This window comes from Scophthalmus maximus, chromosome 4 (genome assembly GCF_022379125.1).
Source record: "Scophthalmus maximus strain ysfricsl-2021 chromosome 4, ASM2237912v1, whole genome shotgun sequence".
NCBI classification, from domain to species: Eukaryota; Metazoa; Chordata; class Actinopteri; order Pleuronectiformes; family Scophthalmidae; genus Scophthalmus; species Scophthalmus maximus.
In genome coordinates this window covers 8,716,638-8,731,677 of record NC_061518.1, presented here as the reverse complement: position 1 = coordinate 8,731,677, position 15,040 = coordinate 8,716,638, and the positions used below count along the sequence as shown (strand labels likewise).

The 15,040-nt window shown below is 44.2% G+C and overlaps 1 protein-coding gene across 16 annotated transcripts; it reads right to left on the bottom strand.

The window, feature by feature from the left end:
* Positions 1-3,279: 3,279 nt before the first annotated feature.
* skor1a (SKI family transcriptional corepressor 1a) lies at positions 3,280-13,674 on the bottom strand. Of its 16 annotated transcripts, XM_047331726.1 has the most exons (11): positions 12,473-13,674; positions 12,255-12,337; positions 9,508-11,335; positions 8,901-8,976; positions 8,703-8,774; positions 8,470-8,532; positions 7,361-7,435; positions 7,054-7,128; positions 6,340-6,405; positions 6,065-6,120; positions 3,280-4,611 (listed from the first exon to the last, which is right to left on the bottom strand). In XM_047331726.1, the coding sequence occupies exons 3-11, from the start codon at positions 11,323-11,325 to the stop codon at positions 4,462-4,464; spliced, it is 2,451 nt and encodes an 816-aa protein (XP_047187682.1). In that variant the 5' UTR covers positions 11,326-11,335; positions 12,255-12,337; positions 12,473-13,674; the 3' UTR covers positions 3,280-4,461. The 16 variants fall into 16 exon arrangements, 10 of the variants coding, with proteins under 10 accessions (XP_047187682.1, XP_035483928.2, XP_047187684.1 ...); XM_035628035.2 differs by having other exon boundaries at positions 12,255-13,674; XM_047331728.1 differs by having other exon boundaries at positions 3,280-4,608; positions 12,255-13,674.
* Between the last annotated feature and the right edge of the window lie 1,366 nt (positions 13,675-15,040).

Below are 15,040 nucleotides of genomic sequence, written 5' to 3'. Positions count from 1 at the left end.
CTCTCTGACGTCCCTCATCTATTACTAGATAACTTTGGAGATGCTCAAAGCTGAATGTCCACATTGAAAACCTGCGTTCAGGGAGGATTGGTGCTTTCCCTGGACCATTAGAGCTCTACATTCATTCAATTCATAAATATGATATATTGACACACACACACACACACACACACACACATATATGTGTATACATATTCACATAATTTTCATTCTGTGCAATAACTAATAGGTAACCACCATTATTCTATTTCAAAGTACATTTGCACTGTTTTTCAGAAGCAGCTTCTCTAAATTTCATTGTGCGTTTTTTCTCTTATACAATGACAATAAAAGTTTTCTGTTGTTTTCTGATCTGTTCTGTTCTGTTCTGTTCTGTTCTGTTCTGTTCTGTTCTGTGTTGTTCTGGTCTGTTCTGTTCTATTCAAAGAACAAGATGATCAAACGCATCATATCAACATTCACACAATCTGTACTGTAGGGACACTGAGATTGAATTCAAAGAGGTTTTCCTTTCCTTCTTCGGTGGCATCTTATGTATCAAGGCCAATTTACTTATGATGGGTTCAGATACAGCTCAGCCTGTACAAACGGGCCACGAAAGACCAATGAACTGTCAGAGAAGTCAGACACTTCAAGTGCCTTGTAGGTTCGAAGCAAAGGAAGCGACACAATATGAAAAGGATCCAGGGTGGAGTGTGACCAGCTAAAGTTCAAGATCTCTCAGCCTCCTCAGGCTGAGTTTAATTCATTATTCTCTCACAAGTTTAAACTGAAAAGTCTAAAACTCACAGCAGATTATACAACCCACATGAAATAAATCAATTACTATTCAGGTTCTTCAGTTATATGACCCATATACGTATAAGTAACTTCCAACATTTTTAGACCCAGTATGTTTTGATCTGACTTTTCATTGGTACACACAAATAAAAGATTCGGTATTTATATATTTGGCAGTACTCAAGAACATGTTTTGGAGGAATATTTATGTTGTCGGGTGAAATATACATAAAGTAACTGAAACTTTAAGTGAATCCATAAAATCGGAAAACTCCAAATCATTGAGGAAACGTAAAGTGGTGAGAGGTGATGACCACAGCAGCATTTCTAAAAATGTTGCTACATAACCCACATTAAACTGCTTACTTTTCTTAATCGTCTGTTAAGTATGCTGAGAGAAACACGTCTAAAGTCTCAATCAGTGAGAGCAAAGATGTGCAAAGCACAAGACTCCATCCAGGTCAAAAGACGTAGTGCTGGCTGAGCCAGTAGGTGGCGCCCTATCATTTCAAATGAAGCTGAATCCAAGATGTCATGAGGTGAATTCTCAGCCCCAGATCCTCCTCAGTGTTTTGTCCTAAACTACAGTCTTTGTGCCCTGTTTGTTCCCGAGCAACGATATCTTTGCTTTGTGTAATGGTTTGATAATTCCACACTCAACAAAAAATCACGATTACACCAAACACATCGAATCATCACACATAGAATCTATTGACCGACTTCAGCTGCTTGTTTCCGTACAGAGAGGTTTTATAATATCAGTATGACTCGCTGCCATCTGCTGTATTGTCGATGGCCGGTGATGGGACAGGTGTCTGCTGACCACACATGTTTATACAAGCAGATGATAATTCAGGACTCCAGACTGCAAATACTGTGACACAATATGTCCGACAGGAAGATAAAACATTATTCTTCTCTCAAAATGTTTGATATGACAGTGTTTGTTTGCCTGGGTTGTTTGCTCCAAGAGTGTATAAAGAACGATGGCATCCTCTATTACAGTACTTCATGAATTCACAAGGTATTCAAAGCCCTTCAATATTTGCACACTTTGGGTCTTATGTTCGGTATAAAATGTTTTAGGCCTTCAATCTATTTTCATCAACACATAATGACAAATATGATGAAGTGAAAACTCATGTGTCCCTTCTACCACTGGCTATTCAAGCCAACTAGCTGGTCAACAAACGAGGGTACTACGAAAGATGTTCTATGAACATCCAATATGCCCATGACGCAGTCCTGCCTAGTGACTTGAAACATTTTCCATAGTGTAATATATTCGTTGAAAGAGAAAAAGTATATGACAACCTCTCCTGGACAAATTCACATGTTCTCACAATAGTGATGGTCATTTAGCCTATAACCACAATACACACTGCGTGTAAACATCTTTTTGTTTTGCGATATTATGTGTGGGAGGGTAATATATTGTGTGAAGTATGCATGATATATAAATCTTAGTTTTTGTTTGAAATATTACCATCGCTCTAATTCATGTTGTTTGTTAATTACTTATTTTGTCAATTTTCTTAGTTTTTCTTATGAAATAGCTATAATATAGAAATAAGAGAAGGTATGAAATAGCAGCATAAAGTGTAAGGAGTGCAATGTGTCAAATGTGTATTTTCTCGTATACATATGTAGTTTATTACCAGTGAGTCCTACTTTGAATTTTAAACTTGCATGTTCATGAAATTATAATGACATAATTTATCATGACACTATTTCCGGCCTCTATGTCCTTAAACTCACCACACACTACTGTACCTTTCGCCAATCAACTACAAACACATGCAGAATGACTACCAAAAAATAACTGCAGAGATTCTAAACAAATTCAAAGAGAAGCAAGGCCACAAAGAGACGCAAAGCTACTATGAAGAACAAACCCCCTCTCTTACCCCCCACCCCCGCCCGAAATCGGCTAAAAGTAGATTTGAAATTACAATAAAGAGTCAAAAAAGGAAAAAGAACCACAGAGACGTGAAATAATAATCCATCCATGCCTGTCACCACACATCAACCTAAATGTTAACATTAATGTTACGCAAATAAATAATAAATAGACCAAAGCAGCTAGTCACTCCCGCACTACTTCAGTGTTTCAGACCTCGTTAGTATTCAAAGGGAACTGGTTTTTGCCACAGAGGGCAATTACGTTCACAAAACATTAACATTCATTGTGCATCAGTGACATTATGTGAGTATCTATCTCAGTACGAGGCATCCAGGGACCGGGAGCCATGTAATCAATATCTATTAGCCCTTCCATCAGAAGAATTAGATTTCACTATTAGATCAGCCTGCTCCCCCGACTCCACGTCAAACATCATAAGTTGACTGGACGTGTCATGCACTGATGTAGCCGCCCTAATGAAAGAGATCATGTTGAAGAGGAAATATGATCCATGGCAGGAGGAGTTGTTCCGTATGGAAGCCAGTAGGTGTCAGACTCACACCAGTGAAAAGAAACAAATATAAATTAAGGCTATAAAGCAGAAAGTCGCTTTCACGTTTTATTAATATTGACATGGGTACATACATAAATGGGTCGACTGTGTCAGAAACCAGGACTTTTTTCCCCCCAGACTTCTCTTTGTATTTTGTTTTTTTATTAATTACAAACTAAATTGAACAAATGAAAATGAAATGCAGCTGTGTGAATGGCAGTTAACACGTGGTTTTATACAGAGTCTCCCTCTTACAAAAAGACCATCGGATGATAGGAAAAAGTTTTGGTTTTGTCTGTTTTGACCTCACGGATGCATGTGATGATAGAAAAAACCCTGACACGGAGGAATCGGAGGGATCAGATCTGTGATACAATACTGTAAACTGTACACGGTACCTAGAAATGGCTCCACACTGTGTTTCGACCATCACGTCAAAGTTTTGTATGACACGCAGCTCGGTACGGGAAAAAAGTGTTTTATTGTTTGATGTCAAACTTATAAACGGCTGTTGAAGTAAGTGCTCACAATAATGTGCTCCATTGAAGAAGAAGTGATCCTCCTGTTCCGGATCAAAGAATTTGGTATCGTGACGGCATGGTCAAATTCAGAAGTGTTGCCCATTTAAAGTGCTTAACAACATATGCAGTGATAAAAATCATCTAAAAAATAGATTAAACCAAAGCCAAATAAATAACACATGTATGTAAAAACTCAAGATATTCAAACAAGCAACAAAAGCTAAATAATGAGATACAGTTTGAACGTAATATCACAATTATACAAGCCATTGCACATTGTCACGTGATATATATATGTATATGTATATAGTGTTGTTTTTTTTCTTCTTTTCAGAAAAGCTAAAGAGCGGACGGCTTTGATTCAGACTCCTTGGTTTCAGCTCTGCAGCTTCAGATCAACGATCCTTTGATTCACGGGATAAAATTAATTCCACGTTTAAGTAAATCCTGATCTCTTTTCACTCGAGAGTTCCGCTTTTTTGAGGAGACGTCGCCGCCCAAGTCTTCTCCGAAGGCTGAGACGTGTTCACTCAAGTGCTCAAATCAGTAGTGTGTCTGTACAGCAGGGTGGTAATCCTGGGGCTTCAGGTGGGTGGTGAACACGAGATCTCTCCAGGTGGACCTGTGTGTGTGTGTGTGTGTGTGTGTGTGTGTGTGTGTGTGTGTGTGTGTGTGTGTGTGTGTGTGTGTGTGTGTGCGTGTTTTCATCTTTTTTTTTTGGCTGTGCTGGGGTCAGGTGCAGGGTCGTGCCGGACACTATGGAGGCAGCAGCGGGGGCTTGAAGGTGCAGGCTCCGGTACACTGACGGGGGTTGAGCATCTTGCAAGAGAAATGGTGAAGGGCGTCGTGAGCTTCTGGGGAGGAACGGGTCCACCAGTGAGAACATGCAGCGCAACACAGAAAACACTTTCACAAAATATTGCTGAATTAATCGGCTGTGAGTTCCCCCCTAATGTTGTCAAAGAAGGGATAGGTTCACTTTTTTAAAAGTCTGTCTTTAAACACACATTTCTTTTGGTCTTTGTCATTGTTTCCATGGCTGAATTGAACTCAAATGTGTTGTTGGTCCCCTGCTATGTCCAAACCAGCCCCCAGTTGGTTGATCTATTCATTGACTAGTAGAAGATTTATCGGCAGAAATTTGACAGTTGATTGATTAAGTCATTTTTAAAGGAAATTTTAATTTTAATATCTACAATGTTATTTTACAGTTTTACATGACAGTAAATTCAACATGTTTGGGTTTTTTGACTGTGCGTCAGAAAAAAACAAGGAATAATGATGAGCCAGCAATTTTAATGATTTTTCTTTCCGATTCAGTCGATTACGACAGAAATCTGTCATATGTATTGACAATGAAAGTCATTTTGGGTTGCAGCCTTTCATTTACTAAAAAAAGTAAAAAAACTAAAAACAACTGGGCCATAAGATGCAGGATGGAGAACCAGCCATAGTTGATATTACACTTCAGTGGTGCAAATATCGGACAAACCTGCAGTTGATCAAATGACTTAGACTCAATTTAAATGGAGTAAACATGGGGCTTTTGGGGCCCCTGGCGATCTGGGGCCCCTGGTGAGCCTCGGTTGTTCATCTGTCCATCCCAGAGGGATCTGATGATCTCAGTGTAAGTGATGAGGGACACAATTCAGTTCGTGGACCGGCGGCTTCAGTGGTCTGAGCCACTCAAATCTACAAAATGTTCCTATTTACGTTTTCACAAGTCAGGTTTCCTTCCAGATGTGGTTTAACTTTAGTGCTTTCCCATCAACTGATTTTGGGAGTTGGTAAATCAATTCAACTACTACAGAGGATGAGGCCACAACATGACGACGTTCTTAAAGTAGCATCAGTCAGACGATGTGGAAAACATGTTTAAAATACAACATCTGTGTTTGTTTCATGTATTACTTTGAGAAACGTGACAGTCTGCTCAACGCTCAACATATATTGATGTTTTTATCTGCCACTGGATTTCATCTCCTCAGTGGACTTTAAGTCACATGATTCAAGTACAACGTGATTTTCTAAAAACTTTTTAGGTGATTTATGGTATTTTACTTTTTTTATTTTCAAAGGTTCCACTTAAATGTGCAAATGGAAATGCATGTAAAAAGCAGTGCAGACAGTTTTCCTTGCTGAGCCGCAATAGAGGATTATTAACAAAAAAAAAGGACATTTTGAACTAAAAAGACTGTGACCCTGGAGGATAGAGAGACGATTCCACTTGATTCAGATTGCTCAAGCCTCAAATTAGCCAAATTCATATTTTTTTGCACAGAACAAGGATTGTGGATCTGGACTTACATTGAAATCGCTCCAAGGAGAGATCTCTTTCCAGCCGGTATGAACGGGAGGAGCAACTAAAGAGACCGACAACACTTTCAACGTTCATTTGGCCATGTGAACAATTCGGAAAACAAATGTGAACCTATCGTTTAACGTCGTCTTATTGTAAATGTTCATCACAAGAGATGTTGAATTAAAAAAAAGAAAAGAAAAAGTATCACTTGCATATTTATGTTTGTAGGCAAAATAAGGTGACATGTGTTCATGTTTCTTTTTGGACCAGATAAATTTACCTTTTAGCTTCTGCTGTATTGCATAACGAGCCTTTCTCTCTTGGTCCAACTCGCTGCACAAAGTGTCTATTAAAAAAATCAAAAAATGATAAGAAATGGTCAAAAGAGGAACAAAAGGATAAAAATAAAAATGAGAAAAATGAGCTGCTGTGAAGCATCTGAAGTGAAGGAGTGTAATGTACGCCGCTTGCCCCTATGGTATTTAGAGTGACCCCTCTGTGTACTTGGACCCTGTATTTAAACTACTGTAACATTAAACCAATCCTTTAACGGGCGGCATTAGTTGCTGTCTACCTCATGTAACTGATACAGCGCGACATAATGGTCTGTCTTTTCAATTTTCCAGAGCATGATTTGGCAGAAAATAACCTTTGCATACAAAACAATGTGGTTTCAGTTTCACCTCGTGATATCTAATAATTGAAAATGGACAATTCACTCAACTGCAGGATGAGGGGGAAAAAACAATATATGCCATTTACGGGAAGAAGGCTGGACACAAATCGCCAATATTTTAATATGCAAGTGTCACTTTTCCTTTGTTTGTTTTTTTCAAAGCACATATACATGTTGGTTGAGACTGATTGATTTGGCCTGTGTTATTTAAACACTCAAATTTTCCCCCCACCCCCCAAATAGACTTAGGGATCTACCTCCCTGATCTGTTTAACAGTCAGAAGCCACGGAGGCACAGAGTTAAGAAAAGACACCAACCTCGAACAATCTGCAGCTGCTGGACCATCTCCTCTCTGTAGGACAGCTCACGCTTCATTTGATCCTGGAAATTATCTGAGGAAATACCGAAGGCCACATCAGATGCAAACTCTCCGACACGGCGGAGGTAAAATTCAAGGACACGTTTCTGGAGTCAGAGGACAAATCCGCTCCACTCTCCCTCTAGCATCTGTAGGCTGCAAGTGGAAGGGCTTCAAAAATCCAAGCAACAAGATGCAAAATAATACATCTTTCTGAGATTCTTTTTGGACCCACAAAATGAAACCACGACTCACTTTGCTCCTACCTTTCAAATGCTGGAATTCCCTCTCCAACTTTTTCCTCAGCTCCACTTGCTCCACCAGCTGCTTCTGCAATTCCTCTGCGAAGCAAAACAAAACAATAATCGGAAGGGTGTCGATTTCAACGGCAAATTGTTTTTCATCTGGATATATTATTATTATTCACCCCCCCACAAAAACACTGAAACGCCCACAACAGGGCATGAGAATAGAGCACAATGAAACAAAACAGATACAGCAACAAAAATCGTCTCTTTCTTCATCCAAAAATCATTTATTTCACCTCTGATGGTGTATTTTGAATTTCTGCACACAGGGATTCACGTCAGCCCAGTGAACCGACTTCAGGTGCGTTTACATCCCTGATAACAACCAAGCCCCCGCTCTCCTCCCGCTCGCCGCCACAGTGTAATTGCCGAGCCTGGCCCGGAGCTGCATGGAGACGTTATCATAATGGAGTCCCGGGGTTTTTCCAAGCGTTGTAAAATAATTAGCTGGCGCGCCTCGGGGTTGTGGCTCTGTTCCTTAAAATATTAATAGCCTCTAAACGATTCCCGCTCTTACAATAATAAGTCAACCCCCACCACACACACACACACACACACACACACACACACACACACACGCGCGTCTCGTGATTAAGTGGTTAACAACTATACGAAAAACACTTTAGGCCCACAACATGTAAATTCACGTTTGGATTCTGGCACGTCATCATCTCTGACCGGCCGCGGGCATGTGGCTGCGTTTAAAAAATTAAAAAAAGAAGAAGAAAAAAAGAGAGAGATGGAGAGAGAGAGAGAGAGTGGCGGAGAACAAGGTTTTAATATTTGTATTTTTGTTTTAATAATTAACCTCGGACAAACGGTCGAGTTAAATGTTGGGTTTGTAAATGTAGAAATTCGACCTAATTAGCAAACGAGCAGGTCCATTTAATTAAACGTAATATAAGTGTGGTTCTCATCTGATTGTGGTGATCAGGCCTGACGATGGCTGACGGTACGTCCTCCCCAAACGACGAGGACAACAACACGAATCATTTCTGGTGATGATTTCAAAATCACCCGCTTTCTTTTATTTCCCTTTGGATCCTGCAAAAAAAACAGCCTCTCACCTTTCGCCATGTTCTCCAGGTCTCTCTCGTGCACGCTGATGTCGATGCGTAAAGCTCCATCGGCTGCACGCACGCACACACACACACACACACACACAATAAAACAACAACACATAATAATTAAACCTGCAATTAAGGCATTAATGTGCAAGAGGTCTGTGAGCGAGATACAAAGGGAAAAGCATAAAAGATCAAATGGATCAAATGCTGTTTCAATGAGAGTAATTAAAGACCTTGTCCGTCCTTGTGCTCCGGGTAGGGCGCTGCGGAGCGTTGGCTCGGGGTCTCGGACACGTGGTGAGCACCTGAGCATTAAAACAGGCGCAAATATTTTCAGTTTCAACAACAACAACAACAAAAAAAAAGAGAAGACGAAAACGCCCCAATTTGCATCAATAATAACCGAACCTGTAATTGGTGGAAATAATTACCATTGGATCTGCGGGGGCTGCTCGACAGTCTCGACCCAAAAGACGAGGGCTCCTTCTCCCTTTCACGAGCGCACACCTGCGGAACGAGGCACACAATGGCGGTGAAATACCGCGCAGCAATCACGTGTCATTCATGTAATTGGCGGCCTCGCTTCTCCCACGACCAGGCAATTTGTCGAGAAGACGCTGAACCGATTGCTAAATTAAAGGGTTTTTAAAAAAAACAACTACTAATTTGGAGGTAAAATGTCTCATGTCTGAAGGGGAACACGGCAGCGTTTCAAGGGGAATTAATCAGAAATAAATCAAAGGTGTTGTAGTTTAATTTAGCCTGATTGAAAAATTGCAGCTTTGAGAGTGGAACGCGGTTGACGTGTCAGAGGTCAGCGGAGGCCCCGTTGCCTTGCTCGACGGCACTTCGGCCAGTCGACTGACACATGTATTCATGACACATGCCAATCAAATAGCATTATCTTTCCCACTCGATGTTGATTACATTTTGATCGGCCTCCTCTCGTCCAATAAACTCTTATCTTGTTTCTCCGACACTGCAACAATTCAACTGCCCCCACGGGGATCATTAAAGTTTCATTTAATCTAATCTTACTTCATGAAGAGCAGGAGAGCCATTACGCGTCTGCCTGTCCTCGTCTGATGACCCAGTGTGTGCGGAGTCCTCCGGTGAGGATGATGATGCTGCAGATGCTGATGCTGCTGCTGATGCTGCAGATGCTGCTGCGCCGGGGCTGGAGTCGTCTGTCTCCGGGCTCTGCTCGGCACCCGAGGGGACCCGGTCCGGCACCGGGGAGTCACGGCGGTCCCCTCCCGGCGAGATCCGGATCGGCTCCTCGTCCTCGTCGTCGTGTCCCCGACTGGACTCCACATCCACGTCCGGGTCGTCGTCGTCGTCCTCGTCCACCGCGCTGTCCCGGTCCGGCGACGCGGATCTGTAACTGGAGCTCTCGCTGATAAAATCCGGGGACAGGTAGCCGGGGCGCGCGCCGTAGCTGTCCCGGTTGCCGTAGAGTTTGGCGATGGCCTCCGCGTCTTTGACCACGGGCCTGAAGGCGGATATGTAGCTGATTTTCCTCGGGGAGCTCTCGTCCCCGGACTTGTCCTCGTCGTTCCTGGCGGAGGAGGACTGCGAGCTGGCGCAGCGCTCCCCGCCGTCCTGCAGGTGGTGGGGGAGGTGGGGGGCGTCTTTGGGTGTGTTCGCGCCCCGGTCGATTTGGTCTGACGTGTCGAGCTCACTCTGCCGGACGCCTGGCAGCTCGGGGGCCAGTTTGGGCGGAGAGCCCGGGTAGGGCGGCATGGAGAGGCCGCCGGGCGCAGGCCAGAACATGGGGAACGCAGGGTAGAGGGCGTCCTTTGCGCCAGGCCAAAACATGCCCGACACGTTGGCTTTGTTCGCATCGGACACACCGTCGCCCTTTTTCGGACACAGTCCATAGCTGGGGAAGCCGTAGGGGTGGTGGGGAAACAGAGGCGGGGGGATTTTCTGAAGCATGCCGAAGCTCTTGCTGGGCACTGGGATGACCGGGTAGCTCCGTGCGCCACTCGCCAAACTCAGGTTGCTGCTGTTCCCCTGGTCCTCGTCGCACCGCAAAGTTTTGTGAGGGACCTCGGGGGAAGTGGTTCGGGCCAAGCTGGACGAGGCCTGCGATTTCATCGACGACGACATCCCCGAGCCGCTCATGGGCAGAGTCCTCTTTCTACTGCCCCCGTTGAACATGGCCTTTACATCCTCCCACGCGTGGTTCACGTCGTCGGCCGATTTCTTCTCGGTCAGTTTCAAGTGGCGTCGCCACGAGTTGAAGTTGGCCGCGTCCGGCTGCAGGTACTTGGACTCCGGGGTGCGATGGGAGTGGAAGATGAACTTGTTCGGGGAGAAATACATGTTGCAGAAGCTGCACTTGATGCACTTCGCCCTGGAGCTGTTGTACCTGGCGGGGATGAAGCTGCCCCTGGAGCCCCAGGCGCAGTCGTGGGTCACGTCGAACGCGAAATTTTCGGGCAGCTTCGGGGGGCTGTGCGCCCCCAGGAAGGACTTGCAGAGCCTCTCGGCCTCCCGCTTGGTGATCATGCCGCAGCGCCGGGAGGAGATGGGCATGGCGCCGGCGCGCCGCAGCAGCTCGAGCTGCACGGGGGTGCACTGCACACAGGTGATGCCCAGCGCGACCCGCCGGTTGTGTATCTCGTTGTAGCTGTAGCTCTTCAGCAGCGTGTTGGAGATCTGCGCCAGGCAGAGTCTCTCCTTGCCGTCGATGACCAGGCACACGATGGGCACCCCGTACAGGGAGGTCTCGCTCACTTGGTTGGGCTTGAGGGGGCTCGGGCTGGAGAAGCTCTGCGCGTCCCGCTTCGAACTCGGGGAGGAGCCGGCGTCTCGTCCCGCTTCTCGAAGCTGTCCGGGCATCGACTCCATCCCTGGAAGCCTGTCGGCCAAGGAGAAGAGTGGATTAATACCGGAGGCCTGTTCAGAAACCACAACCACCACCGTGTCCCTGCAAACAGCTTGAAATTATTCAGTTTGTGAGAATAAAAATCGCTCCGAACAAAACATCCCAAATAGGAAAGAATTGGAGAACAAACACAGTGAATCCAAAAATCGAAATCAAAATGAGGAAAGTATCATGTTTTCTAAACATCAAGTAAATGGAGACAATTACCTAAAATAATCCTTAACAATTATTATAATAATGAGCCAATTATAAATGCGATTATTATAACAATAATAATCGCATTTAAAAAGGCATCAAGTCTATCGATGTTGAGTCACAGTATATAATAACAATTAATAATAAATATAGAATTATAATTATTTTTAAAATAAATTACCAAATGTAACTAACATCGGGCTTTTTTCGGGAGGTTACAGTGAGAAGTGAAATCGATCAGTCGCGCTCTAGAATTATTTCTCGTGTCGTGTCGCTCCTCCGTGCGTCAAGGCCTCTTCCTCTTCCTCCTCCTCCTCCTCCTCCTCTCTCAGGTTATCCGGGTTCCCCGCAGCGCGCGGAGGTGGATCTTCTGCTGCTGCGCCTCTTATCTCCAAATCAGCTCAGCACGTATGGAGCGACCGCTTAAGAGTCCCGTAAGATCCTTACGCGCGGATCAGGGCAGAAGGGAAATGCCGCCTGAGCTGCACCAAATGCGCTTAGCGCGGAGCAAAAGAACACGCGTAAGCCGCTTCCTCGGTCATTACACAGATCCAGGCGTGCGTCTTCGCATTGTTAATAAAAGACCATCAGCCCTATATATAATTAAAGCTTCTGCGCAGATTATCCTCAGCCAGTTGTCTCGGCAGTTAAGTGCAGGACGCGGGCCAATCTCACGTTCACCTGCACATATACTTACTTCTCTCCTCCGGTGCATCACCGGCGGGGGGGAGGCCGCAGAGAGGAACAGCCCGCGGCCGCTTCGTCGTCTCACCTCCACGACTAACGCGAGAGTACCAAGTATTGGAAAACAGATGGTGAGACCCACGTCGGACGGGTGGCGATCACAGTCAAATAAGAGATTGGAGAGACATGAAGTAATTACTACACGAATTACTTAAAAACTGAAGTACATACCTTTCTCTCCGAAAAAGACGACACACTCCAGCTGAGATGGATTGATGGAGAAAAAAAACCAAATAATAAACACTATAAAGAGAGACGTGAGTTCAAGGCCCAGAGGTTGTGGAGAGGGACGACGGCACGAGGCGAGGCGGGGTGAGGAGAGTCTTCAGTCGGTGTCAGTGCGAGGCAGCAGCGGACAGGACCTCCATCCTGTCGGAGCCCGGGGAGCTAAATGGAGAGTAGACACTGAGCACATGGCACCTCTCTCTCTCTCTCTCTCTCTCTCTCTCTATCCCTCCCTCACACACAATCTCTCTCTCTCTCTCTCTCTCTCTCTCTCTCTCTCTCTCACACACACACACACACACACACACACAAGTGCGGAGCTATACTACACGCCGGTTTTAATTTACAAGTTGACGCACAAACATGATCAGAAAAAAAGAAAGAAACTTCACAGCCAATTAGGGCCCCGCTGACCCCAAATGGTGAATCATTTTTAGTTATTAGGCAATAATTAAGAATTAAGAGAAGAGCAACATCATATAAGCTTTGAGCAATACATAAAAATCCGAATTCAATATACCAAATTTACCAAATATATATACATGAATTAAAACTAAGAGAGGTCCAATAGTGAGCCCCTCCTCCCTCCCGGACCCCGTCAGGGATGGAGCCTCTAGGGGAACCACAACACTGGCCTGTATCATTGCACACACTGTGAATTATCAAGGATTATTTCCACCGCAGCAGGAGCGAACTGACAAAACAAGAGGCTGCGGGCGCGAGTGGCACGTTGGAGGGCAAGAGGAATGACAAAAGGCCCGGGCTCATTTATCAAGTTACACGACCATCTGTTAGGCTTCCACACCGGCCACACGGATCAATCGGAGGCCTCCGCGATAGAGGGAGAATAGACGATATGGAGGATTAAATAATAATAATAATAATAATAATAATAATAGCAATAAAGAAAAAAATAAAAGACGGGTTGGATTTGGAAGCTTTTGTTCGTCAGTCAAATATTTTTGAGGCGTTTGTTTTTACGGTTTTCAACGAGAATGAAGTGAATCTGGGATGAGCTGATGGTGATGCCTCAGGCAAGACTGTCACTCACTCACTCACTCACTCACTCTCTCTCTCTGACACACACACACACACACACACACACAGACACACAGACACAGACACACACACACAGACACACAGACACAGACACACAGACACACACACACACACACACACACACACACACACACACGCACACACACACAGACAGACAGACAGACAGACAAAATGATCTGCCAATGCAAAACGAAAATATTATGGAGCCACATGCAGTCAAACCTATTGGTTGCCATAATAACCTTAATTTATTATTAATAACCCAATCAATGGTTTTACAAAGCTAGAATGTAAAGTGCAGATACAGGTATTGAAACCTGCAGCAGACTAAAGACTTGGGAATAAACAATAAAATAATAAAATTTAAAATTTAAAAAAAATACCTATAAAATCTTTCACATGACTCCACCTGCTCCCTTTCCCCACCAAGAGTGTAACCTGGTGCAAGCCGCATAAATGCTGAAAGATGATGTCTGGTTAATGCAAGTTATGTATCATCCAAGATTCTCAATCTACATATTAAAGCAGCACTTAAAATAAAACTTCTCCTCCTTTTCATGGCCGGATGTACGTCCCGGAGCACTTAACTAAGTATTCTAACCCAAACTGCGATGTGTACTAGAAGCTGCACCAAACCTTTAATACACATCTCAAAAGGACATGCTTCTGTCCTGTGAGCTGTTCCGGGAGTTAACCATTACAAGTTATTATAACACAATATTTAGGATGAAAGCACATTGTCAGGACTAAGTTTTCTAAAAGCAACATTTCAGCCTCAGACCCTTTGTCAGGCAACAGTTTCAGGCTGCACCGAACCATCACCAGCCCCGATGTCAGCTGAGGGTCTGTGACAACAAGTTTCATTCTCCTCCTACGTTGAGGTACATTATCTAAAGAAACATGTGAAATTCTTTTTTTCCTTTCTTTATTTCACCAAATCTCATGGAAACCTGACCTCAGAAATGAACGTCCAGAAGCTTAAACAAATTAGGTAACACCATTAAGGTGAACACTAAAGTGTAAGTGTTAAAAAATCAGGAAGTAGCCATACTGAGAAACGGACTAAAGCAGTGTGTCAGTGGGGCCCCCAGAAATTGTTAGACCGGCCCTGCATTCAAACTGAGCTAATACCACAAGTTTAACACATGTATTTGTCAAATAAGAGAAACCACACAAATTAAGGTTTAAGGCAGTTTGAGATAAACTAAGAAGGATACACTTCACTAAAGATGATGATGAAGATGATGATATGTGTGTGTGTGTGTGTGTGTGTGTGTGTGTGTGAGAAGAGTGTGAGATGCGTGTGCACATGAAGCACCACCATCCACCTGTGTGTGCAGCCCAGTTTTACCTCCCTGCAATATTGATGCTAAACCTGATCCTAAGCGCGTCCTCTCCTCTTTCGGCGTCGAGAGCCCCCCCCCCCCCCCCCCCCCCCCCCCTGCAGCCGCCGCC